Source organism: Narcine bancroftii, chromosome 3, assembly GCF_036971445.1.
Source record: "Narcine bancroftii isolate sNarBan1 chromosome 3, sNarBan1.hap1, whole genome shotgun sequence".
Classification (NCBI taxonomy): domain Eukaryota; kingdom Metazoa; phylum Chordata; class Chondrichthyes; order Torpediniformes; family Narcinidae; genus Narcine; species Narcine bancroftii.
This window is the reverse complement of record NC_091471.1, coordinates 318,183,513-318,210,903: the sequence shown is the minus strand read 5'-3', so window position 1 is coordinate 318,210,903 and position 27,391 is coordinate 318,183,513. Positions and strand designations below refer to the sequence as shown.

At 41.6% G+C, this 27,391-nt stretch overlaps 1 protein-coding gene across 2 annotated transcripts; it reads right to left on the bottom strand.

Moving 5' to 3' along the window:
• LOC138759075 (microtubule-actin cross-linking factor 1-like) lies at positions 1–26,292 on the bottom strand. 2 transcript variants are annotated; one of them, XM_069928943.1, is made up of 8 exons: positions 25,922–26,292; positions 16,424–16,633; positions 12,009–12,237; positions 11,478–11,794; positions 10,450–10,617; positions 7,701–7,824; positions 6,100–6,195; positions 1–1,242 (listed from the first exon to the last, which is right to left on the bottom strand). In XM_069928943.1, the coding sequence occupies exons 1-8, from the start codon at positions 26,117–26,119 to the stop codon at positions 1,235–1,237; spliced, it is 1,350 nt and encodes a 449-aa protein (XP_069785044.1). In that variant the 5' UTR covers positions 26,120–26,292; the 3' UTR covers positions 1–1,234. The 2 variants fall into 2 exon arrangements, with proteins under 2 accessions (XP_069785044.1, XP_069785046.1); XM_069928945.1 differs by lacking the exon at positions 6,100–6,195.
• Between the last annotated feature and the right edge of the window lie 1,099 nt (positions 26,293–27,391).

The following is a 27,391-nucleotide window of genomic DNA, read 5'->3' as shown; positions in this document are numbered from 1 at the left end:
GAGGAGAGGTTGTTTTTTTTTTCTTTATTTTGGTTATTTTTTTCTTTTTTTGGTTTTTATTGTATTAGTAAGGGGGAGGGGATGTAGTTTACAGTTATTTTATGTGTATTTGATTTTCTTTATGTAATTTGAGAATATTAAATAAAATCTTTCAAAGAATCGAGTGTGTATGTGTGTGTGTGTGTGGGGCGTGTGCGTCAGGGTTTGTGTGTGTGGGGGTGTGGTAGGAACTGCCGCTGATCCCCGAGTCCTCCCCACTGCCGCCGCTGATCCCCGACCCCTCCCCACTGCTGCCTGACACATCGATTCCTCCAGACGCTCGAGATTCCAGCCGGCTTCTCTGAGCAGGGTGTCACGGTTGATGTAGTGGTTAGGGCAATGCCTTTACATGGCCAGTGGTCAGGACTGGACCTCAGTTTGAATTCTGCGCTGTCTGTCAGAAAGTTCTCCTCCTCGTTGCTATCAAGTGGCTTCTGTGTTCAATCTTGCCTTTGAAAGTTCTTCTGCATTCAGGACAGGTTGTTCCAGATGGCAGATCAGGCTTGGGTTGGTACGGCCTCTCCTCTCATCTTCTTCTATTTCTGCACATCTGCTGGCTTCAAAGGTTGCTGTTCCCTCTCAGATGATGGTTTGCCAGACCTTTCTGTCCATGGTTCATCCACCCTTTGACAGGTCTTGTTTTTCATCCTGCAGGGTGTCTAGCCACCCTCCTCACCAGGCAAGCCTGATGGGGGAGCCGGTTTAGTCGCCGACCACTCGACCATGCGACAGGTAGTACTGGGTTACATGGTACCAGTAGCACTCAGGCGAGTGACCTGACACAGATCCTTGTTTACTCTTCACTTCATGCAAAAAGGCTCCCAAGTACTCATGTTGACCATGACTGTGGCCAATATGCCTTTGTTGAAGAGCCTCAGGATCCGTACTTCCATTTCAGTTCATCTAATACTAGAAGGGGTGTCCTATAGTTGTTTCCTTGATGCAGAGTTAAAGGCTTTGGTGTGGGTGATGAATGACGTGTACAAAGGTTGGATCTGTTCACTACATTTTTTTGGAGTTGTCGAATTTTTAGGTGTTGGCAGAAATCTCCTTGAACTTTGTTGAGATTCTCCAGGACTGGATGTAGAAATACCTGAACATGTTGATTGTGTTTCCAAGTGTGGCTGCCTTATTGACAGTTGGTCCTGCTACCAGCTCGACTTCCAGCACAAGTTGTTGTCCTCCCTTCTGCGCTTCACGAATCTACAAGCAGTGGAAACAAAAGTCATTCAAGGGAAGAGATGAACAGAGTTGAGGAAGATCACGCGAAGACGACCAATGGTCTTCAGCTCAAAATCATCTTCACTTTTTCGTAAAGATTCAGAGACAATAGAAACCCATTAATCCCCTATCCCTCTATCCCTCCCCCTTCGTCGACAACTCTTCCTCCCTCTCCCTCCCTCTCCTTCCCCTCTAACTCTCACTCTCTACGAATATCCCTCCCCATCCTCAAAAACTCTCCTTTCCTCTCCCTCTCCTTTTCCCCTCACCCTCTCCCTCTATCACTCCCCTTTCCTCAACAACTCTCCCTCCCTCTACTTTCCTCTCCCTCTCCCCCTCACCCTCTCCCAAAATCCCTCCCCTCAAAAAATTTCCCTCCCTTTCCTCCTCTTTCCCCTCTCCCTCTCCTTCCCCTCTCCCTCTCCTCCTGCCCTCACTCTCTCCCTATATCCCTCCCATTCCTCAAAAACTCTCCCTCTCCTCCTCTTCCCCTCACCCTCTCCCAAAATCCCTATCCCTTCCTCAACAACTCTCCCTCCCTCTCCCTTTCCCCCTCCTTCCCCTCCCTCTCCTTCCCCTCCTCACCCTCACCCCATTACTCCCCCTTCCTCGAAAACTCTCCCTCACTCTCCTTTCCTCTCCCTCTCCTTTCCCTCTCCTCCTCTTCCCCTCACCCTCAGCCTATATCGCTCCCCCTTCCTCACCAACTCTCCCTCTCTCCTTTCCTCTCCCTCTCCATCTCTTATCGCTCTCCTTCTCCTCTTACCCTCACACTCTTCCCTATATCCTTCCCCATTCCTCGACAAGTTTCCCTCCCTCTCCATCTCCTTCCTCTCTCCCTCTCTTTCTTCTCACCCTCCCACTATCCCTCCCCTTCCTCGACAACTCTCCCTCCCTCTCCCATTCCTTCCACTTTCCATCTTCTTCTCCTCCCCCACTCTCTCCCTATATCCCTCCCCTTCCTCGATAACTCTCCCTCCCTCCCTCTCCTTCCCTTCCCCTCACAATCTCCCTATAACCCTCTGCCTTCCTTGACAATTATCCCTCATCCTCTTTCCCTTCTCCTTCTCCTTCCCCTCACCCTCTCCCTATATTCCTTACCCTTCCTCGACAACTCTCCCTCCCTCTTCTTTCCTCTTCCTCTCTTTCCCCTATCCATCGACTTCTCCTCTTCCACTTCCCCTATCCCTTCCCTTCTTTGACAACTCTCCCTGCCTCTCCCTCTCCTCTTCCCCTCTAACCCACCCCCTTCTTCGACAAGTCTACCTCCCACTCCATTCTTCTCTCTCTCCTTCCCCTCTCTTATGCCCCTCACCCTCTCCCTATATTCCTCCCCCTTCCTTTACAACTCTTCCTCCCTATCCTTTTCTCTCCCTCTCCTTCTCCACTTCCTCTCCTTCTCCTCAAACTCTCCCTGTATCCTTCCCCCCTTCCTCGACATTTCTTCCTCTCTCCTTCCCCTTTCCCTCTCCTCCTCTTCCACTCACCCTCTCTCCCTCTATCCCACCGCCTTCCTTGACAACTCTCCCTCCCTCTCCTTCCCCACTCTCTCTCTTTTTCCTCTTCCCTTCACCCTCTCACTATATCCCTCCCCCTTCCTCGACAACACTCCCTCCCTCTCTTTTCCTCTCCCTCTCCTTCCCCTCTCCCTCCTCTTCCCCTCTCCCTCCCCTGAGTGAGGTGCTGGATTTGGGAGGGGGGGAGGTCAAATGCAAGGGAAAGTCTACAATATATCCTTTCTAGCATTGATGGAGAGAAGGATTTTGAGCTGAACGCTCTCTGCACCCTGAAAGAGACAACATGGTGGAGAGGATGGTAAAAAAACATCCAGCCTGCTGGACTTCATGATTTGGGGAACTGAGTGTAAAAGTTGGTGAGTCAAGTTACAGCTGTATAAAATTTTGGTTCGCCGCATTTGGAATATTACGTAGTGTTCTGGTCCCTGAATTCACGGGAGGATGTCGAAGATCTTGTAGACCTCTATCAAGTCTCCTCTAATCCTTCTACACTCCAGCTCTGTGAACCTTGCCTCATGAGAATTGTTTCCCAATCCAGGCAGCATCCTGGTAAATCTCCTCTGTCCCCTCTCCTTCCTATAATGAGGTGACCAGAACTGAACATAATATTCTAAGTGAGTCATACCAAAGATTTATAGATTTGCAACATGACAACTCTACTCCTGAATTCAAACCACCTATGAAGGAATCTCAGCACACCATAATCCTTCTTCACTCTCCTATCAAACTGTGCGGCAACCTTGAGAAATGTGTAGATTTGCAACCCAAGGTTCCTCTGTTCATCCACACTCTTAAGTAACTGACCATTAACTCTGGACTCAGCCTTCTGGTTTGTCCTTCCAAAATGCATCAACTCTCAGTTATCTGGATTGAAATCCATCCACCACTTTTCTGCCTAACTCTGCATCCCACCTTCATCATTTTGTAACCTTTAACAGCCTTCATCTCCATCCACAACTCCTCCAAACCAACCTCCGTGACATCCGCAAACTTACTGACCTATCCATCCGCCTCTTCATCCAGGTGACATGAAAATCACAAAGAGCACGGGTCGCAGAACAGATCCCTGCGGCACCAACCTCCAGGCAGAATACTTTCATTCCACTACGACACTCTGCTTTCTTCCGACATGACAGCTTTTATTTCATGCAGGTAATTTTTCGCTCATCCCATGACTCAGGACTTTCCGAAGGAGTCTCCTGTGACCGACCTTCTCAGACGCCTTGCTAAAATCCTCGTAGACCTCATCTATCACCGTACCCTCATTAATTTCTTTTGTAACCTCCTCCAAAGACTGAGTTAGATTTGTGAGGCCCAAGCTTGCCTTCACAAAGACATGCTGACTATCCTTGAGTAGAGTGTATTTCTCCAGATCTTCATAGATCCCATCCTTAAGAATCCCTTCCATTAGTTTACTCACCAATAATGTAAGACTAACCCTAATTCCCAAGATTCTCCCTATTACCTTTTTTAAACAAGGGGACTCTATTTACCATTCTCCAATCCACCCGAGTCGCGCTGCCGTCTATCTCCCTCCTTGCCCACGTGAGTGGTGCTGCTGTCTCACCCCCCCCCCCACACATCTGGGTCACGCTGCTGCCTCTCCAACCCACCCCCCCACCCCTTCACCAAGGGTCGATATCGACCACTTTGGAGACCCCTAATATGTTATTTAAAGTAACTTAATGTCACTTTATTCGATTCAGCAAAGAGTGGGGCAGGGAGGCAAGGTTAGGGGGGCTTTACTAAAGCTCAGCCTGGAGTGGTAGTTAATCCGCCACAGTTGACATGGCGTTGCAGTCGTGCTCCAATCTTCAAATATGCCTGGATGCAGCAGGCATGGATAATTGCCGATGATTTGCCACAACCCATTTTTTATACACTTGTGGATGCATGAAACTATGCACCAGCTTTGATCTTTTTCAAACTTCGAACATGCGAGGCAGAAGCTTTAATAGTAAGAACCCATTTACTTGTTTCAGATGGTGAAGAGAAGCAACATCCACGTCATTCTGTGCATTTCTAAATGGCACATTGGGGAAGTAGTGAAATCAAATTGCATGAGTGGATGCAATTGCTTTGGATGAGACCTTAAACCACATCCTATATGGTTTTTAAAGAACATACAAGATTCTATCGTACAATAAATTCTGTTCTTTACCCGGCCTCGGGCCTAGTCGGTTCGAGCAGTGAGTCGGAGGAGGCGGAGACCAGAGTTTGGGCAGTGTTCGGAGGTGGAGCGAGTTGAGAGTGACAGGTTTAATTGGTCAAGGCCGATAAAAGGAGGGAAACGCAAAGGAGAGGCCAGCGAGGAGTGGCCCAGTGAGTAGTGGCCTGGTGAAAGAGTGGGGTTTCGAGGCTTTGGCTCGAGAGGGTTCAGCGAGTAGAGGCTGAGGTCGAGTGTATCTAGATTAAGGTAAGACTATATTTTTTTTGTTATTTTCTCTTTCTAAGGTGAGGGGGAAGAGAGAAGGGTTGAGTGTGAGAGCAGTTTGCTCTTTTCAGTGTCAGATGTGAAAGGTCCTGGAGTCTTCGACCTCCTGGACATCCACGATTGCACTAGGTGTACTGAGCTGCAGCATCTCAGGGACCGTGTTAGGGAATTGGAGCTGCAGCTCAATGACCTCGACCTGGTCAGTGAGAGTGAGGCCATCATAGATAGGAGCTATAGCCAGGTGGTCTCAACAGGGCCACAGGAGGAGGATCAGTGGGTTCCAGTTAGGAGAGGGGAAAGGGAAGAGACAGATACAGGAGGGGGCACCTGTGACTGAAGCACTCAACAAATGGTACACCTCCTTGAGGAGCATTCAGGCTGGGGAAGGAATCAGTGGCTGTATCTCTGGCACAAGGTCAACCTCTGTTGCCCAAAAGGGTAGGGAAAGGAAGAGGAGGGTAATAGTTATAGGGGATTCGATGGTCAGGATGACAAATTGTGGATTCTGTGGATACGATTAAGGAAACAGATTGGTGCCAGGGTCTGGGATGTAACTTCCTGTGTCATTTCAGAACAAGTTGGATAGCTGCCTGGATGTGAGGGGATTGGAGGGTTATGGACAGGGAGTGGGTAAGTGGGGCTAGAGTAGCCCACTTAAATCGGTGTGGACTCGAGGGGCCGAGATGTCCTGTATCTGGACTGTAATTGTCTCAGCCAAGATTTATCTTGCAATCAACATCATCTGGTCAATCCTGCATTGCTATTAGGGACCAGTTATGTGTGCAAAATAGCAATGTTTCTCAACTAGGTCAACGATCCTGCTTCATCAATCCAGAAATAAAACATTTCCAAAATCGCAGTGGTGAGAAGTGCCAGGTAAAAGTAAACCTTCAAGATCTTCCACTTGGACATTTGTCCGTTCCAACGTCCTCTTCTGCTCTGATGTTTCCTGACGCAAACGCTGGAATCTCTGTTCGATGGTAGCTAAAATGAACACAAGGTTCTGTTACACATACATTTAAAAATGTCTTCAAAGATTTACCATGTTTCTGGTGTTTTCTTCCCAACAAACACATTTTTTTGGTTTGGAGAGAGAACTGTGGGTTTAGTAATATTTAAAGCAATGCAGAACAGAAGATGACGAGAGAAAAGGTGAGCAAGGAATGAAAAAAGTTTGGAGGGAATCAACGTGAAATAGCAGACAAGTGAAATGAAGAACAGTGAAAAGGAAGGGACATTTGCAAAAGAAAATGGAGAGAGAAAGAGAGGGACAGTTGTGCAACTCTGTTGAAAACATGTTGACTTCAAGGCCTTTTACTCATCGAGAGGAGCAGGTGAAGTGGGGGGGAGCTGGGGCCGGGGAGGAGCAGGAACAACAAAGAATACCCTGCTGAATAGAGAAGACTCTGAGAGCAGCTGCAACCGTTCTCACCAGAACTGTATCCCGCCCTTCAGGTGCTCAGATGCATGGATCTTCAGTGCCCTCCCAGCACAGCATGAGAAATCCCCTCTCATTGGGGGGTCTTTGAGACATCACAGCCCTAAACACTTCCTTGGCTGCATGTTTGCCAGATGTTCACACTTGGTAAATGGCCGCTGCTTAACCTTCTACCATTTCTACATACCCTCTATTTCTATTAATAACTGATCAACAAGACAAACGGAAAATATAGAATTTCTGAGGTTTAGGAAAGGAAACAAAAATGTATAAAAATAAATGAGCTGATAGAGCATCTGGAAAAAAGAAAAGCAACATTAACATTTCGATGGAGCTCGTGACTTCACCGCCTTGCTGGCATATTTTAACATATGTTTCCTATTTCCAGTCTTGTTTCTATGATTGGAAGTTGTCTGGTTTCCAATCATTCAATCTTCTCTTTAATTGATGAGCCACGGACAAGTATGCATGACTGGAGCCTGGCTGCTTTATTAAATAATCGCAGAGCATCACTTTCAACGAATTCACTGCAAGAATTCCCATTTGCCGCCATTTTCATTTCCAACGCTCCAAATATGGTTCTCAATTCAGTACCTTTAATGCAACAATTTTATAAGACCCAACACTTCTAAGATGCACCACTCGAGCAGAAATTTCATTCAATAAACACACATTTTGCAATACTATTGCGATTCTGGCCTACGAGTCTGAATCACTGACCACAATTCAGTGGAGAAAGTTCGATTGAACTTTCTTAAATACTGCATTTTATTCAAACATTGAAGTGTGCACAGTTCTTTAGTAAATGGTCATTTTCAGAGCTGTTTATGAAATGATAGCCTATTTATGACGTGCTAGGTAAAGATGATTCAACATTTGAAATCCAATCAATTGCAAGAAATATTTTAGAATGGTTCAAAGAGGTTGGTGGGTCCCCACTGGTAATTTGCACAATTTGAAAATGTCTAATTTACCAGCTGGAAGCATCACTTGTATTTGTTGGAATTAGAGAACCACCTTATGATCTAAACATCAAATGTTGAAATGGTACCTGTGGTCTTTCGAAGCTGGACTATATTTGGAACAACGTCATTGCTCAAATTCAGCAGGCACTTTGCTGCCTCCTGTAACTTTTCGACACCATCTTCATGTTCAGAAATTTCTCCCTGAAGAACCTGTGATTTCAAAATGACACAATGACTCATTCACAATAAAATTAATATTTATTTCTGTATATCTTAGATTTGCCGATGCCTTGGTTAATTTCGATATTGTCTTTGGGTCAAGGAGATAAACAGCCTGTGAAGGCGATTCTATAAATTATCATAAATACCAACAACTCTCTGGCCTGCTTTGGGGTGAGGAGGCGAACATTTTCAAGGACCCAATAACCACAGGATATTGGAATTTTCTCAAACAACCAGATCAAACTTTCTATTGATCATTACTCATTACTCATTAATGCTTCGAGGTATTTAATACGCCTGATGTTTGAGCATTTTCTGATGCTGTTGAGCTCATCATCTTTATCTTGTCTACATCTCTTGACCGGCCCTGAAGTCCCCTTGCAAACCATCAAGGTCACAAGAAAATATTTAAAAATGTTCTGATGCTTAGATTTACATCAGCATTGATAAAATAATGCTGAAGAACTCATTTGGCTTTTCACCACTAATGGACATAGATTTGGCTGCAGAGGGTTATTCTGCATTAGCGTTTTTCTCCCTGTCTACTTTTACTCCAGATGACCCCTCTCCCCAATCCATCATCCTTCAAAGGTAAATATGTGTTCTCCCTCAGCAATCTGACCCGTTTGCAACTCCTATTCTCTCGAGCACTTAATGGCCCACAGCTTTTCTCCATGACCATCAATCCCAGGCCATTATTGCAATAAATGGTCCGATTTTTCTCTGACTGCAAGACCAGAAATGCCCTCCACCTCAATAAAGCAAAACTTTCTGATTTGTCTTTCTGATGCAAATTCCAATTCCTCAAACATCAACTCCAGTCAACATGATGCCATTAGTTTTGTTAATGATAGAAAAGGATAGGTCTGGGACTCGGGTTGAGATTTTAAATTGGAGAAAGGCCAATTTGAGGAAATTAGAAAGGAATGAGAAGGTGTTGACCTGGAAAAGTATGTGCGGGGTGAGTGGAAGACCTACAAAGGTGAAATTTGGAGAGTACAGACTTTGCATGTTCCTGTCAAGATTAGCAGGCTTAGGAATCTGGTTTGGAAGAAGAGAGGTGTGCAGCAGGTATAGACATCACAGAGCAAATGAGGTGCTTGAAGAGTATAGAAAATGCAAGAAAAAACCTCAAGAAAGAAACCAGGAAGGCTATGTGGATGATAATGGGGTAAATTGGATGAGTAAGCTTGCAGGTGTTGTGGACACTAAAGAAGGTTTTCAAAGCTTGAAGAGGGATCAGGACCAGCTGGAAACATGGGCTGACAAATGGAATTTAATGCAGATGAGTGTGAGGTGTTGCATTTTGGAAGGACAAGCCAAGAAAGGACATACATGGTAACCAGTCGGGCAGTGAGGAGTATGATAGAACAGACGGATCTGGGAATACAGACACCTCATTCTCTGAAAATGGTGTCACATGTGGATAGGGTTGCAAAGAGAACTTTTGGCACATTGACCTTGATCAATCAAAGGATAAAGTATAATTTTCATTGGTGAGACACAATTTGGATTATTGTGTGCAGTTTGGATCACCTAACTGCAGGAAGGATGGCAATTGTGCAGAGATTGACTTGGATGTGGCCTGGACGTCAGGAGCAGAGTTGTAGGAAAAGGTTAAACAGGTTATGATTTTATTCCCTGGAGTGTAGAATGAGGGAAGAATTGAGAGAGAGATTTAAAATGATGTGGAGGACAGAGTAAATATAGGTAGGCTTGTTCCACTGAGAGCAAGTGAAATACAAACCAGAGGACATGGGATAAGGGTGAAGGGGATAAATTTAGGGGGAACATGAGGGAGAACGTCTTCACACAGAGTGAAGAGGTGGGAGAGTGGAACAAGCTGTCCGTTGAAGTGGTGACTGTGGGCTCAATTTTTAATTTGAAAAGAATTTGGACTGGTACATGGATGGGAGAGGTATGGAGGGCTATGGACTAGGTGCGTCAGAGGGCCTCGGCAGAAAAAGGGTTCGGAACAGACAAGAAGGGCCAAAGGGGCCTGTTTCTGTTCTGTAATATTGTAAGGTTCTATGGTTCGAATACTTCTTTGGAATAAATCAATCTCTGCCACTTTGCAAACAAATCTTACCTCCAAATGTGCTCCAAATCACCACTTTCCTCCCACCCCCCTTCACCTGTTCCTGAAACCCCCATCTATGGAGTTATCGTCTCTGCACCTGATGATCCCATTAATGATTTGCTGAGATTTTTTGCTCTGCTGTTATAATCTTGGAGGTCGTCCAAAATTCTGCCACCATTTTCTTAGGCCCCCATTAAACATGGATAAGGTCTGAGGAAACCCATACTGAAAATAGACACACAATGAGAGCAGAACTGTTTGGCTTCTTTGTTACAGTTTCCAATCTCGCCCCCACCATCTGGAAACAAATTGGCTGTTGGATCTTCATCAGGCTCCCATTAAAACCTGATCAAGTTGGAATGAATGGAGCTCAACTTCCTATTTCAGGTGCCAAACTTACAACCTCCCATGTGGCCTTAACCACTGTTATTGGATGTGCACATTATCATTATTTCAAAGCATTCATCATTCTACTCGTAAATTAGAATAAGCAACATTACACAGTGATTTATGAAATAACAACTTTAATTTACCATGATATTTTCAAGTTCTTGCTGCAAGATTTCTGGATTAGGGATGGCCTCCAGCTGAACCATTCGTCTTTCTCTTTCTACTCTCTCTAGCCACAAACGCAGCTCATCTGCCTTCTCTTGCCATTGTTCAAATACCTTGGTGCTAAGACGGATTCCAAGTCCAATGCACTATAGAGTGAAAGAAATGAATGAGTATGTGGATTTTTAAAATGTACGATTTTGTGATGCGATCAAATATCGAGTGTCCAATCGATCCAAAATGGGTCAAGCGATACATTACTGGTCCATTACTTATGCCAACTATCATTTTTTTGTTCCCTGCATCAAGTTTTTTGAGGGTCACAGACAAAAAGGCAATGTTCACTCCTCACCAAAGGTGAAATGCCTGTTACCCTGCCGTACTGTTCCATTTTCTTGTTATGTCAATAAATCTTTTAATTAATATTTTGAGTTTGCTTTCAAAATAAACTGATGGTCAGGAATATATCAGAAGCATTGAAAACCTTCACAAATTTAGTGTGTCAGTGAAGATTAGACAGAAATTCTTTTGGGGCTGGGCTTGTTCCAGCCGAACACTCTGCATTTCTGTTATGCCATTCAAGCCTAACCCTTGGGTTTAGGACATACTGAGCCAGCGAGGTGACCTTTGTGGATTGGACACATTACACCGTGTTCAGTGACAAATGCACGTGGGAGGCCAGTCTGGAAAATCTTCACCAATTATGATCTGTTCGACATTTGATTTTATTAAAAGGAAATGAGTTCATGACTTATTTTCTGCAGTGGTCTCTGTCCAACTCGAGTGAGTTTGGCCACCAAGAGAGCTCCACAATACTGGAAAGATTTGATCATTGTTCCTGTTCTTCATGGGTATTATTAATCACAGCCGCAAACCTTTTCCAGAGCCACTCTTATAAGACTAAAACTTACACAAGTTGCTCAGTCTATCAAAATGCTCTCATGTTACTGATCTAAAGTAAAATTGGAGTTTAAATGCTATTAGTCAAAAAAAAGGAGATATGTCATACTTCTGATCGAAGTGCGTTGAAGCGAGCATCGGCGCTTTCAACCGTCTCCTCCACACGTTGGCTTATGGCATCAGGATCAATTGGGATCTTGTAGCTTTCAATTGCATTCCTGATTTCAAAGAGAAAGGCAGCATCGAAGAGACTTTTCCAAGATCGTCTGAGGTATCTTAGATCCCCTTTGAGAAACTGAAGATCATTGAAGAGGAATTTCTGCTTCTTAAGTTTGAATGTCAATGACGTGGAGTCAAATTCCTCAGCTTTTATTTTTTGTAGTTCCTTTTCTGAATGAATCATTAATGTTTCAAATTCATCATTATCTGTTTAAAGGAATATAATGGTGAAATAATCAAAATGATCAAATAATACCAGATTATATAGACTTTGACACATTGACAGGATCCTGTAATAATTACAAGTTGGGGTTATTCCAAACCACATGTAGCTTTCAGTTGTCTTACTTAGAATTCTTTTTAACTCTCAGTAAATAGTATTTTATAGTAATCTGGAAAATAAATGAATACTTTCCCTCACCTTTTCGGAACTTCTGCAGTTCTAGATGCAGATCCTCAATCACGTTTAATTGAGAATCTGCACTTGATAAAGCGGATTCGTACTCCTCCATCAAGACATTCAAGTTCTGCTGCAGTGCAACTTCCTCGTCTCGCAAAGGGTCCTGGACATTTTGTTCCAGGAAAGTCTGAGCTGCCTCTATGGCCAAAACCAACTCTTGCTCTTTCTGGGACAACTTTTGGCGATGTTCCTAGAAAAGAAACAATCCTAGGTTCATTTTTATTGCTCCAAGTTGTCTTGGGGGAGGTAAGGTTTCTATTTATTGCATTTGCAATTGAAATAAAATATTCAAGTTTCCCAATTTATTAAAAATCAGGGTACCAAAACACCCTTAAATACACACAGGAAACATACTTCAAGTCCAGAAATCTAAATGGTTTTATGCTTTCGGAGGTTTAATCAACTACCTTGATCTACAATTCTTTGCTTGTGTCAAAGGATGAATCCTGCTGAGATGGAGTAGAATATATTCCATATTTAATTTGACTGACAAGAAAATAAATCCTCTCCTTCAGTATTTGTACACAGTCCCTTCCCTGTCAAACAGACTTACTTTTATTTAAACTTAAGCACATTAAACTTTTGTCATTTGAATGATCTCATCCTTAACTTTCAATTCAGGGATTTAATATTCTTTCATGATGTAAAAGAGAACACGTGAAATCTAACGAGAGGTGACTGTGATCTAGTCAGGAGAATGTGAACTAGTTTGTAACTGTGTAAGAATGCACCCTTCTCACTGAAGTAACTGTGGGGTGGATGTCTATGTATATGAGTGTGTCAACATTTTTAAGAGATGGTGGATCTTCTTGTCTTTTTTCTTCACTGGTATCACTGTTTCCTTCACGCCAGACTTGCACATCTTCGCCCAGTGGTTTGCTATGCCGTAGGCTCCACATTCAGAACCGTATGCGGGGCAATCATTTTGGTCACGGAGGGGTGTTGTCCGCTGCCCTTCCTACAGGTCCTGGGGGTGGCACTTTTCTGATTGTATTTTTTATAGCATCAACCCTTCCTTCTCTTTGCTGTGGGTGGGTCTGCATTGATAGGGATTTCATTTGCGTCCTCGTGGCTTTGAAGACTCTGGCTGTGTCAGAGTCTTTGGCCAATTTCAAGCTATCCTTCCCTAGAAGAGACTTTTGCACTTCAGGATGGGCATATTAGTGGATCAGCTAATCTTTCCTCTATATCCTTCCATCTGCATTTTGCAGCATTAATTTTTGGTGTAGTAAGGAAGTTAGTAACAGTCTCATCAGTCTCTTACACAAAACCTTGAAATTCATTGCATTCAAGTCTAGGATTAGAGCTGAGTTCAAGGTGAGAAACAACCTTTGCAAATATCTGCTCTGGATCATTTTTCTCCACCCCGTAAGCTCTCAGCTATTAAATAAGTCACGGCCTGGCTCCCCTGTCCAGACATGTATAGAACTAACCTTCTCCTCGCTGTTGCATTTTTAAAATAGCTTTTCACTGCTAAATTGTACATCTGCTGAAACGTTTTAAACGATTCAACCATGTCTTCAGCCTCCCGTCCATCACTGGGTGAACTGCTGTTGCACCAGCCATTCATTTCCAGGTGTACTTTTTCTCTTCTTCCCCTTCAGATTTCAGTCACTTCCAATCCATTTTATAGTTTTATTCTTGTTCTCTCAGACCGACCACTGCCAACATGTTCTGTCTCCGTGTTACCTGGGAGGATTCTTAAATAACTTAAAGATGCAAGATTCAAATAACAGAAGGGAGTTTACTTACTGATGCCTTCCACCATCTCAGGAAACTGTTCACACTCATACTCATGTATAGGTGCCCCCCAGTAGTGCACGACGGTTACCACAGTGAGAAGGGTGTATTCCTAGGAAGTTACAAAAGAGTTCACATGATCCTGACGAGATAACACACCCGTCTCACTGTCGTAAATGTCGTGCACCAATGTGGGGTGCATGTCTATGTGAGTATGAACATTTCCTGGCATGGTGGAAGGCATCAATAAGTAAAATCTCTTCTGCTATTTGAATCTTGCATCTCTAAGAAGATGCAAGATTCAAATAGCAGAAGAGATTTTACTTCTGCTATTTAAGAAGCCTCCCACACAGAGACATAACGGTGACTTTATTGTATTTATCTTTACCATTTGGTTCAACTTCCTTTGGACTTGACAAGACTTTATTCAAGTCGCCTTATTCCAAAACAAACCAGGCTGTCAAGCACACACAGGGCAATAATTTGCATACATGTTAAGCAATGCTTTACGAAAAGAAGATAACATCAATTGGTAAATGTTTAAAGATCTTTGCTCTTTTTTAACGATGAAAATCTGACTTGAGCACTGCATATTAAGGAATGACAAACGTGAAAATCTATCCCCATTTGAGTGAAAACATTCTGGGTAATTATCATTTTCACATTAGTGCTTCAAGATGCAGGTGTCCCTGCCAGGGCCCAAACTGAACGAACGGCAATATCTTTCCCAGTTAGAAGGGAGAGGAGTGTGGAGGGGAATCAGCAGGTAGTAATGTTCCTACGGACCTAATGCACGTCCCTCTCCATGTCAGAAGGCTCCTCTTTGGACATATTCTTGGAGTCGAGTAGATGTCGTTCACTCCGTTGATAGAATACAGGACTACCTCAGTGGAGAGAATGAATGGAGGGCTAATCAAGCCAACTGCTTTGCTCTGCTGTTGAGGTCCTTGGGCCCTTTGGGAATTGTGCTCATCCAGTCAAGTGCGGAGCAAAGGTTCGCCACCTACTGCTTGACAGGTAGCCTCTGATCTGTTTTAGTTATCACAGTACTCAAAGTGGCTGGTCCATGTTAGGACCACAGTGAGAAGGAGACCTGGAGTCATGTGACAAAACCCAATTGAAGTACCATTATGCAGGTTATTGGTGAACAATGCCACTTTATGTCACAGTGTGTGCGACACACTTTCCATCGGGCAGCTGATTAAATAAAGTATGGCTTTGTCCTGCTTTTGGTAGATGGACCAGATACCTGAAGAATTTGTCACTTTGTCAGAAGGATGTCAGTGGATCAACTGTGACAAGAGGTGCAAAAAAATCTAGACTGAACTTCTCCAGTACTTCGAATGTGATGGAGTCTGGTCCTATTTGTCTGCTGCACTTGGTGTTCCTAAGTAAATCAAATAGGGTGAAAGTGATTTCTGTGATGGTGTCGGAAGAACCTGATGGAACATGCTAGAAAGTGTCTTAACCCCAACATTGTTATTCAGAAGCTGAGGCCTACCACCACTGAGAATGAGGAGACCGTTGGTCCCTCTTTTCCTGTTTACTGTTCATGACCCAGCCGGAAGGACGACAGAGCTCAAATTTCATCAGCGGTTAATTCTGTCTTTGGAATGTTATTTTTTTTTCTGCATTGCCTGCCCACTGTCCAGTGTTGTAAGATTATCAGTCTGGCACCTCATGTGCATCTGCATTCCCTATTAAACCATGGTGATGACTTGTCTTGGTTGTAATGGGAGAACTAACGATGGTAAGTAACACTTTCCTGCTGAAAATGTTAAAGGCCCATCGTACCTTTTGGCCACTGTGATTCCAGCTGTCAATTTATTCTGAATCTATCCCATTTAGCACAATGGTGCTACCACACATCAGAATTGAGGGAGCCCCTGGAGAAACATGGGATGAGTCTTTCTGCTCCTGCTGTCACCAACAGTTGCCTCAACAACAGGAAAATTGTGGTAGTGAGGGGGTGTAGCCTTACTCACTCTCTTTTCCAAACCAATCCCTAGATCTGCACAAGGATCTGGCCTGGTTGAGTGGACGAACAGTGACGTTGCTACGCCAGAATTCATTCCGGTGGTGTATGCTTCCTCAACCCTTTTTGGTTGTGAATAGCTTGCATGGCCCATTCAATGGGTTATAAAGAGTTAATCACATGAGTGGGTGCTGGAGTTATCAAAATAGGGGAGGAGGTTCTTCCCTTTACAACATCAAGATCCACATTATCTGAGAATACAGCATTACTGAGGTGAAGAGTTTTTGTTAAGAAGCTGCCATGGTGAGATTGTTAGTGAAGGGCCTCTGTGACCATCGTCAATCACTGCCCCTTCATTAGTGAGTTAATCATATTCCCGTCATCTCTCATCACTTGCGTGACTGGGCCAGAGCAAAGAACAGAAAGTAGGACTGAGTTAGAAAGAGGATCTGCTAGATCTTTGAATAGGATTGGGAGAAGATCGTCAAAATTCAATTCAACATTATTTGGAAATTGTGTTAGTCATTATTTAAATGAAATTTAGTCAGTCGCCTTTCATCAAATCTGTACTGATCAGAGGTTCTGATGAAAAGTCCAATCCAAAATATTTTTACAATTGTTCGAATATACACTTATCCAAAACACCTGGAAGTGTTCATACCTTCAGGCCTTGCTGGTGGTCATTCAGTCTTTCGCCCATCTCAGCAAATGACCCCATCGCATCGTCCTCTTCCTCCATCTGGAAACCATCACCTAATGCGTAGAATTCGTCTTCGGTGATATGAACTCCATAGTGACCCTCGACTGCCAACCATTTCAGAAGATCACCTACTGTCTTCTTATGTTTTTGTAGGTGACCTTCTGTTGTTTCCTACAAATTGCAAAATCCTGTTAGTTTGAAGACGTGTTGTACTTTCCTGGCAGCAATTCCATATTCCCTCATCTATTTGCAAACCCTTGGGATTGAGGAGGATGTGAAACCACTTGAGTGGAAGATGCCTGTTTATAAACAGGGGCCATTCCACACCATTTCATCGGAATATGCACATGGGCAACACGTGGTCTTGCCCAGTCTTGGATCAATACGAAAAGGATGGAAAATACTAAAGACCAGCCTCCTATACACACACACGGGCATCGACGGAATTCCGCTTCATCATTTCCCTGCTCATGTCTCCCTAACACTGCCTTCATTTCTCGGGCCCCTTCGTCTAATCCCTCCCCTTTCATTTCAAAGGCCTTCTCTGCGTCTAAAGCAACTGCTACTGTTGGCGCTTTACTCCCTTCTACTGCATGAATTAAGTTAATAAATTTACAAATATTGTCTGTTGTGCGTCTTTTTTTAATAAATCCAGTTTGGTCTAGATTTACCATTTTAGGTACATAATCTGCTAATCTGTTTGCTAATAGTTTAGCTATTATCTTATAATCTGTGTTAAGTAATGATATTGGTCGATATGATGCTGGTGCGAGTGGATCTTTCCCTTGCTTTGGTATTACTGTAATTATTGCTGTTTTACATGAATCTGGTAAGTTTTGTGTTTTGTCAATCTGGTTGATTACTTCCAGGAGGGGAGGAATTAATAAATCTTTAAATGTTTTATAGAATTCTATTGGGAATTCATCCTCTCCTGGTGTTTTATTATTTGGTAGTTTTTTTTTATTATCTCTTGTATTTCTACTATTTCAAATGGTTCTGTTAATTTATTTTATTCCTCTATTTGTGATTTTGGTAGTTCAATTTTAGTTAAAAATTCATCTATTTTGCCTTCTTTCCCTTCGTTTTTAGTTTGGTATAATTGTTCATAGAATTCTCTAAAGTTTTCATTGATCTCCGTTGGATTATATGTGATTTGTTTGTCTTTTTTCCTTGATGCCAATACAATTTTCTTAGCTTGTTCTGTCTTAAGCTGCTATGCTAGGATTTTGTGCGTTTTTTCCCTTAGTTCATAATATTTCTGTTTTGTCTTCATTATGTTCTTCTCCACCTTATATGTTTGTAGTGTTTCATATTTTATTTTTTGATCTGCCAATTCTCTTCTTTTAGTTGTATCTTCCTTCATTGCTAATTCTTTTTCTATATTTACTATTTCCCTTTCCAACTGCTCTGTTTCCTGATTATAGTCCTTCTTCATCTTGGCTACATAACTTATTATTTGCCCTCTAATGAACGCTTTCATTGCATCCCATAGTATAAACTTATCTTTCACTGATTCCGTATTTATTTCAAAGTACATTTTAATTTGTCTTTCAATGAATTCTCTAAAATCCTGCCTTTTAAGTAGCATGGAGTTTAATTTCCATCTATACATTCTTGGAGGGATGTCCTCTAACTCTGTTGTCAATATCAAGGGTGAATGGTCCGATAATATTCTAGCTTTATATTCTGTTTTTCTTACTCTATCTTGCTTACGAGCTGATAACAGAAATAGGTCTATTCTTGAGTATGTTTTATGTCTACCCGAATAATATGAATATTCCTTTTCCTTTGGGTGTTGTTTCCTCCATATATCCAAAAGTTGCATTTCTTGCATCGATTTAATTATAAATTTGGTTACTTTGTTCTTTCTGTTAATTTTTTTCCCAGTTTTATCCATATTTGAATCCAAATTAAGGTTGAAATCCCCTCCTATTAATATGTTCCCTTGCGTATCTGCTATCTTCAGAAAAATATCTTGCATAAACTTTTGATCTTCTTCGTTAGGTGAATATACATTGAGTAGATACCAAAACTCCAAATATATCTGACATTTTATCATTACATATCTCCCTGCTGGATCTATTATTTCCTCTTCTATTTTAATTGGTACATTTTTACTGATTAATATAGCTACTCCTCTTGCTTTTGAATTATACGACGCTGCTGTTACATGTCCTACCCAATCTCTCTTTAATTTCTTGTGCTCCAATTCAGTTAAATGTGTTTCTTGCACAAATGTTATATCAATTTTTTCTTTTTTCAGTAAATTTAGCAGTTTCTTCCTTTTGATTTGGTTATGTATTCCGTTAATATTTAAAGTCATATAGTTCAACGTAGCCATTTCAAACTTTGTTTATCTTCCCTTTCCGTTTCTCCATCATCACCTTTCCTTCTTATCCATTTCTGTTTTCTTGTTTTGAACACTTTATAAGACAACATTTCTAAAACATCAAACATTTTCCTTATTCTCCTACTTAAAACTTCTTTAACCCCATTCTCCCCTCCCCCTCCTGCGTTGCCCTTTATCCCTTGTTGGGCAAACACATCTCCCCTCTCCATTTGGATTTGCGAATTCACTCGCAAATGTCAACTGATTTTGCAGTGACCGTAACTCATCCCCACCCAGCCCCCCCCGGAAAAGATTTCAATTTTCATATGTAACAAAGGTCACTCTTTTAATTCCCTCCTTATTCCCTCTATTCCCTTTCATTCCCTTATTAATTCTTATCTATACTCTATATATTTTCCTCTAAATACGTATACATTCATGTATACACACACATACATACACATCTACATATATATATATATATATATATATATATATAAAATATATACATACATATACCCATATACACACATACATATAGTTCGTGGTCATTTTTACTCTCATTACATGTCTTCATCTCTCTGCTTGTTTTGTAGTTGTTCTGCAAATTTTCGTGCTTCCTCTGGATCCGAGAATAGTCTGTTTTGTTGCCCTGGAATAACTATTTTAAGTACCGCTGGGTACTTTAACATAAATTTATATCCTTTTTTCCATAAGATCGTTTTTGCTGTATTGAACTCCTTCCTCTTCTTCAGGAGATCAAAACTTATGTCTGGATAGAAAAAAATTTTTTGACCTTTGTATTCCAGTGGCTTTTTGTCTTCTCTTATTTTCTTCATTGCTTTCTCCAATATATTTTCTCTTGTATATCTTAAAAATTTTACTAAAATGGATCTTGGTTTTTGCTGCGGTTGTGGTTTCGGGGCTAATGTTCTATGTGCCCTCTCTATTTCAATTTCTTCCTGTAATTCTGGTCTTCCTAGGACCCTGGGGATCCAATCTTTTATAAATTCTCTCATATTCTTGCCTTCTTCATCTTCCTTAAGGCCCACTATCTTTATATTATTTCTTCTAATGTAGTTTTCCATTATATCTGTCTTCTGAGCTTACAGCTCGTGTGCCTCTTTAACTTTTTTATTAGATTCTTCTAATTTCTCTTTTGTCCTCTACTTCCATTTCTACGATTATTTCTCGTTCTTCCACATTCTCCACTCTTTTTCCTATCTCTGATATGACCATTTCTATTTTATTCATTTTTTCTTCTGCATTCTTAATTCTTCTTTTTATCTCATTAAATTCTTGTAATTGCCATTCTTTCACTGATTCCATATATTCTTTGAAAAAAGATACATCCATTGTCTTGCCTTTCTCTTCTTCTTCCACTTCTTTCTGTTCTTCTTCTTCTTCTTCCTCTGGATTGACCATCTGTTGTTTCCTTCTTTTCTTTTTACCTTCTTCTTTCTTGTTGTCATTATTGTCTCTGTTCTGCACCAGCTGCTGTGCTGCAGGTGTCTCTCTCAGCTGTGGAGATCGACTCCGCAGCTGTTTCCCCCTCCCGTCAGTGTGTTTTTTTTCTTGCGCGGTTGCGCACTTTTACTCGGCTCTGCGAGCCATTTTTGTAGTCCCGAGCCCGGGACTTCCACTGACCAGAGGGAGCGGGCTTCTCTCTCCGCGGCGGGCCTCCTCGGACAGGTAAGGCCTTCACCTTCTTCTTCCGACGTTCTTTCTTCTTCTCTTCTTCCCGTTGTTTTCGACTTTTCTCTCTTCGCTGCCATTTTCTTCTCACCTTTATTTTTACTTTGTTTTAAATTTTAATCTTGTACCTTTGTGTTTTGTGTGTTTTTTTTAAACTTTTCCGGAGAGGGCTGGAATTCCCTGACCGGCCACTACTCCATCACGTGACTCCCCCAACTGGATCATCTTCAGCTGTCATCATTTTCTTAGTCACAGACCTAGTTACCGCACATGCAGGATATATCTCACCATCCTCTCTAACCACATCCTTACTAGGCCAATTTGTCAATCTTAAAACTGACCCAACTTTATTCTCTGACAAATCATTCCCCAGCAAAAACGAGACACCTTGCATGGGTAACTCCTACTACAACAGTTCCTTTGACTAATTCTGAATTTAGCACAACCTTGTGAAGCAATATTGACCCTACCTCATCTCGAACACCTTTAATCAAAGTTGTCTCCTCTGTGTCTGTCCTTTGATCCACAGTTAAAACGGTTTCTAACAACAATGACTGAGCAGCCTCAGTATCTCTAAGAATGTTAACTGGAACCTGAGACAAAGCCCTCTGACACAAAAGGCTTGAAAACATCCATGACCTACTGATCAGGTTATGCACCTCTGCTCTCCTTAAATTCCACTGTTTCTGTATACATGGTTCTGGTTAAACCTGTTTTTACCTTTTCTGTTTCAAGACTAGACAGTCACACGACCAGCTTTCTTACACAAATGGCATATAAATACAGAAGTTCTGTCCTTTCCTACCTTTCCTTCATCTTTTTACTGAACATTTTCTCCAGACTTTATTTCAGCCCTACTATCCTGCTCCATCCTAACCTTATGAACAGGTTTATTAATCTGGTCCACATGAGCTCTCTGAAAATGCCTATTATTCTGGAATGTCCTTTTGTGAGTCTTCCTCAACAAATTTTCCTTCACATGTAATATTTCACTATTATAATCCTCTACATTTGTACTTTTCTCATCCAATGTTTAACTTCAACAATTTTCAATGCCTCAGAAATAGCCATCAGTTCCTATTTTCTCACCTTCTGCAGTTCTGCAGGTGATGGTTGTAACAAAAATGTATCAACATCCATTGCTGCAGTTTTTCCAGACACAAGCTTTCTGTTAGCTTGTAAAAATAGCCTGCAAAAACATCCCAATCAACTAATAAATCATGAAACTGCAATGTTCAAATCCTAAAGGGACCCGCACATTAACAAAAATGACCCCAAAAACCAGTAGCAATAGATATGCACGACAACACAGGGTTATTTAAACAAAAGTAGTTTAGAATTTTATTTGAACATGAAAACAGAATTGAACTTTAACTTATTACTTAACCTACCTAACCCACTTAATCCGCCCTCAAATACTAAGTGCAGGTGAGTGTAATGTGTATTGAAGATTAGAAAAGTTCTTTGGATCACAGTCCTGGTTGCAGGCAATTCTTGCAACAGTGCTCATACATTAGCATTAACAAAGTTCACCAAGCTTTGGTGTTTAACAGACAAATGGTTACCACTCAGAAGGGCTCTTGCTGGTTTTCAGAGAGAGAGATTCCATTTCCAGAGCATCTGCAACTGATTTCTTCTTAATTAGTCTTTCTGACAGAACTTTCCCCCTTCAGGGTTCTCCGGATGATCCTTTTTCTTTCAGGTCATCTTTCAGACCACCAGTCTTCTCCTTTGACCAGGCAGCCTTCCAAAGTTTGGCAGCTTGTCCCTCTGGAACAGATTTCACTGACTCCTTCTCTCTCACTCCCTCCCTCTCTGAGAGCAAAGCTGTTCTAACTCTGCCTGCTAACGCCACATGCTCTCCTAGGCAAGCTGTATGTGGATACTTTGTTGCTCCTTTGCAAAAAGCAGGATGCAATAATCCTGCTAAAATTCTGGCTTTTCAAATGTGTGTGTGTGGAAGCTGCTCGAGTAATTCATTCCAAGCTACCTCTAAAACTCTTGTCACACTGCACATTCAGAGATCTGAGAAGAACCCTTGGCCGAGCCAACTTTGCTTGAAAGTAAACAACAATCACTAGCGATCTGTGGTCGTCTCAGCCTTGCTTAAGATAGGTTGCAGACACCACCTTATCAATTAGTGCATTGGATCAGGTAGTGCCGGAAATGCACAGAGAAGCCGCTGTGTGGAGATTTCACAGAAATACAGTTTAGAAGCAGGAAAGGATCAGATGTTATTGAACAACAATGAAAGGAACTATTAGCATGTGGTCTACAAAGTAACCTTCTTTTTGTATACTTTATTTAAAATCAAATTCAAAATCCACAATAAAATACATCATATTAACATACAAAAATTTCCCCCATATATACCCCCCTCCCACCCCCTCTCTTAGCTCCCTCCCATCCTCTACAACCTCAAACTAAAGAAACAAACCATCATAGTCGGGTTTGATGTCACCAATCAACCATGACATATTTAGACCCATACACTTCACAGAGGGACCCGCACATTAACAAAAATGGTAGACGGATGGCGTAAATTGTAAGTTATCTTTTCCAATGGAATACATGATTGCAAGTCCATTTGCCATCTCTGAATACTTAATTCAATTTCATCTTTCCAGGTTATAGCTTTACATTTTCTCGCTACTGCCTATTCCAACTGAATAAATGCAATTTGAAATGTATCCAATTTCATTTCCAAACTCCATTTTACTTCATATGTCCCAATAAAAATACTAACGGCTCTAATGAAAGCTTAAATTTAAACAACCCCTGCAAAAGTTCCATAATTCCATTCAGAAAGGGTTTCACCTGATCACATAACCATACTGAATGTAAAAAAGACCCTATCTATTCTCCACATTGAAAACACATATCCAAAGAGATAAATCTATACCTCTTCAACTTCTCAGGTGTTAAGTAAAGTTGATGAATAAAATTATAATGAACGAATCTTTATATAACGTTTACTGGCTTAGTCACACTGTCCTCACATAATGTCATCCAATCATCCTGAGAAATTAAAACCGACAGATCCTCCTTCCTTTTACTTCTCACTTTATAAATATCCGACTTAGGCATCTTATTTTGTAATAAAGCATACATTTGTGTAATCAATCCCATTTCCCCTCCTTCAATAATTAAACATTCAAATCTCATCCTTCTAGGTAATCTCAAACTGTGTCCAGAATTATCTAGTAACAAAGTTATTAAGCATGGACCTGATCCATTTTTTCATTCTATCACTGATATGAAACAAAATTTCCAGCTTCATAACAATCTTCGGCCAAGATAATACCTTTCTTTTCCCAAATATTCAGGAATACGTGATTTATTTTAATACAAAGCTTATTTTAATACAAAGGGTTTTAGCCGAAATTTTGCCCTCAGCACCAATAGCAACGTTGGTCCGATACCATATTTCCATGAAATGTTTTAACACCGGTAAAGGATAATTTTGGAAAAGTTGAGCATTCCATTTATAAATAAACTGTTGCATTCTTTGTTCATGAAGCTGAGCCATTTGGATTTTAGCCCAACGTAAAGATTGTTGTGATCCAACCATTCTATTAATAAACTTGAATTGTGCCGCTTCATAATAATCCTGAAAATGTGGTAATTATAAAACTCCAAGTCAATTTTTGTATAGATACTCTTGCCTATTTACCTTTTCATAATAAAGATCTTCCCAGCACATGGAAATCCTTAAAACCTTTTAGGAATCCCACATGTAATTGATTGACAAAAATACTGAATACGGGGGAAAAAATTCATTTTAAAACACTGTCGTGCTGGACACAACCAAGAAAGACTCAGCCACCACATTGAAAGCCATTAATGATGTTTTTATTCAAATTCAGCCCGCGCCCTCTTAAGGGCAGCCTAAGCTCAGTCACCTCGTGCATTGTGATATCAGAATCGCTGCCCCAGGCGTGCGCTGGGCAGGTGAATTGAGGCAGGGAGAAAACCTTGACAGCGCCATCTTCCCATGGCTGCTCCGCCATGTGGCGTTATACACCATGAGAGACTGTGCCAACACAGCGCCCTATTAAAGTTATCGGTAAATCTTTCCACCTATTTAAATCTTATTTAATTTAATGTAATAATGGTCTATAATTCAACTCATATAAATGATTATAATTATCATCTACATTTATCCCGAAATACTTAATTTTATCCAACCACTTAAATGTAACAATATCTCTGCAGTTTGCATAATCCATTCTTGTCAAAAGCATCATTTCACTCTTATCCCAATTAACCTTATATCCTGATAATGCACCACACTGTTCCAACCTTCCAACTCAATAAAAACATTTTACCAAGAACAAGCATGTGGTCTTGAAGGTAAAAATCACAGTTAAAACTTAATGACTATTTTCAAATCCACTGCGTCATGTGAACCATGGCAGTGAACAGAACAAAAGTATCTGGAAAAAGCAAGGCAAAACACCTTTCAGGATTGGCCCAAGGCATTGCAAATGAACACATGGCACAGGGTCAATCCCCAGAGACATTCAGATTTCACACCTATACACTCAAGGCTGAGGTTTCTGACTTGAATTTGATGAAAGGCAAACCACAGATTCTTGGTGCATCTTTACGAAGAACACTCTTGTTTTGATTTCAGCCACAAAACCAGGACTCCAGTCTCTCATCTCATCTCATTCCAGGGCAGAAACCAAAGGAAAGGGCACATTCTTCTGGGGGTCCTTGGTTAATATTTACTCTTAAATCACCACGGCAGAAACACAGAACATAGAACACTGCAGCATAGTACAGGCCCTTCAGCCCTTGATGTTGTGCCAACCCATATATTCCTTCCTAAAAAAAGCACTAAACTCTCCCTACCCCAAAACAATAAAGAGTATTTAATTCCTGCCTTTGACAGCCAATTGTTCCCAGAAGAAATATTAAAAATAATTATACTTCAAATGTAACAACAGAAAATGTTGGAAATAGTCAGCAGGTTGGTCACCTCCTGACTTGCTGGGAGTTTCCAGCCTTTTCTGTTCTTATTGAAATATCCAGTAATTCCAGTTTTATCATTTACACTTTAAACCTTGGGGATCCTTTGTGCTGTGAAAGGAAAGAGAATGTTTTTCATTTTAATTTACAAAAATAAGACTATCTGGACCCATTTATTAAGTAGGAATGTATAAATTCCAAGTAGGATTCACTTGTTGAAGACCTTGTTTAAGTTTCAGAATAAATGAAGCACCCAATCTGTAGATGCTTTGGAAAAAGATAAGACAAAGCATAAATGATTTACTAACACTGAATTGGAGATAATTAGCTGCGAAACACCAAACTCTCCTTATAGGATGAGTGTCTGATGTTTACGTGAGTAATGAACCTTGTGCACACAGTACAACTTATGTTCATTTCGACATTGCCTCATAGAAGGGTTCACACGTGACCGAGAGTACCTGCTGCGTGTTTTCTTCCCTGCGGTCGACATTGAAGTCTGACGATTCCTCCGCAGCAACTCGGGAATGAAACCACCTGCCTCTGATCTTCTTGCAGCAGTTGCACGTCATTCTTTTCCGAGGAGTGAGGGATCTCCTACTCTGCTCCTCTTCCCCAGCCACTCGTGCCACTCGTAGACAGCACAAGGCATTGCCCATTCTCCTGCAAGTCACACGCGAGGTGTTTCCAGTGACGTGTGATGTAGTAATTCAAATACGTCACCACCGTGAGCCTCACTTGGCCAAAAAGCCCTGGTATTCGGCAAAGACTGTGCCACGCGCTCGCACCACGTTCAACCCTCACAATGAACACGACTGCAGTCTCAGCAACTGGGTTTGCTGGCTGTGTGATGTCATCAATGGGTTTATTGTTACACAATAATACAGAAAGACAAGTGAAACCATGGCAATCTCCCAATATTTACTCTCTCGCTATGATGTCACAATGAGACCCCAACCCCCCCACATTCTCGGAATGAATGTACTCAAGGGGCAGTTTATATTTGAGGGTCTCCCGCCAACCATTGTTGTCGGGGCAGCCAGGTGGACTCCTCTTGTCATTGCCCCTCCCTCCCAGGTAGTCTGCACCCACCTGGATCGGGTGCCAGGGGGCTATAAGGAGATCGGGGAAGTGATTGATACCCTCCTCTATGAGGGACTGTGATAAGACCCGCCGTGCCCCCCAAAAACACCCCATTCTGGCCTGTCTGTAAGAAAAATGACACGTGGTGAATGTTATTGCAAATTGGACAAATTCACTCCCCTCCTCAACTCACTCTTGCTGTGGTCGTTTCCGATGTGGTTGAACCACTTCATTGGATTCCAGATGATGGAATGTTTATTTGACACCATTACATCTCCCAAAATCATTAAACTGCTCTGGGAGGGGAAAAAAAGTTTGGTATCAGAGATGATTTACTCTGGGAAAACATGGCACCATAAGAGTGACCCAACTTATCAAAGGCTTGTTTCATGGAGCTAGGATCGCAGATGTTTAATTCACATTAGTTAGATCAACAGGGGTTAGGAAATGGCCTTGTCTTTGTCACATTATGAAAGCTCCAAATCCCAGAATATTCCCTAACTAAAGTCACTTTTGGCAACAGTGCATTGAAAAGGTTTCTTTTGCCATGTCCAGACGTGTAAAACATCTGACATTTCCAATTTCGGATTTCAGATTTTTTGTCAGAGTTCATACATGACGTCACATCCATCCCTGAAATTATTTTTGCTGTGGGCCATGCAGAATTAACCCTTCTTGGCAATGCCATATAAAGCTGACTCAACACTGAGATGTAAACAAATAAAGAAATTTAAACAAACCGACTGTACGATACAGAGAGAAAAACATCAATAAAGTGTAAAAGTACCCTCCTTACATAAGTCCCTGAACTGAGTTTGTTGTTGAGGAGTCTGATGGTAGCAGCTGTT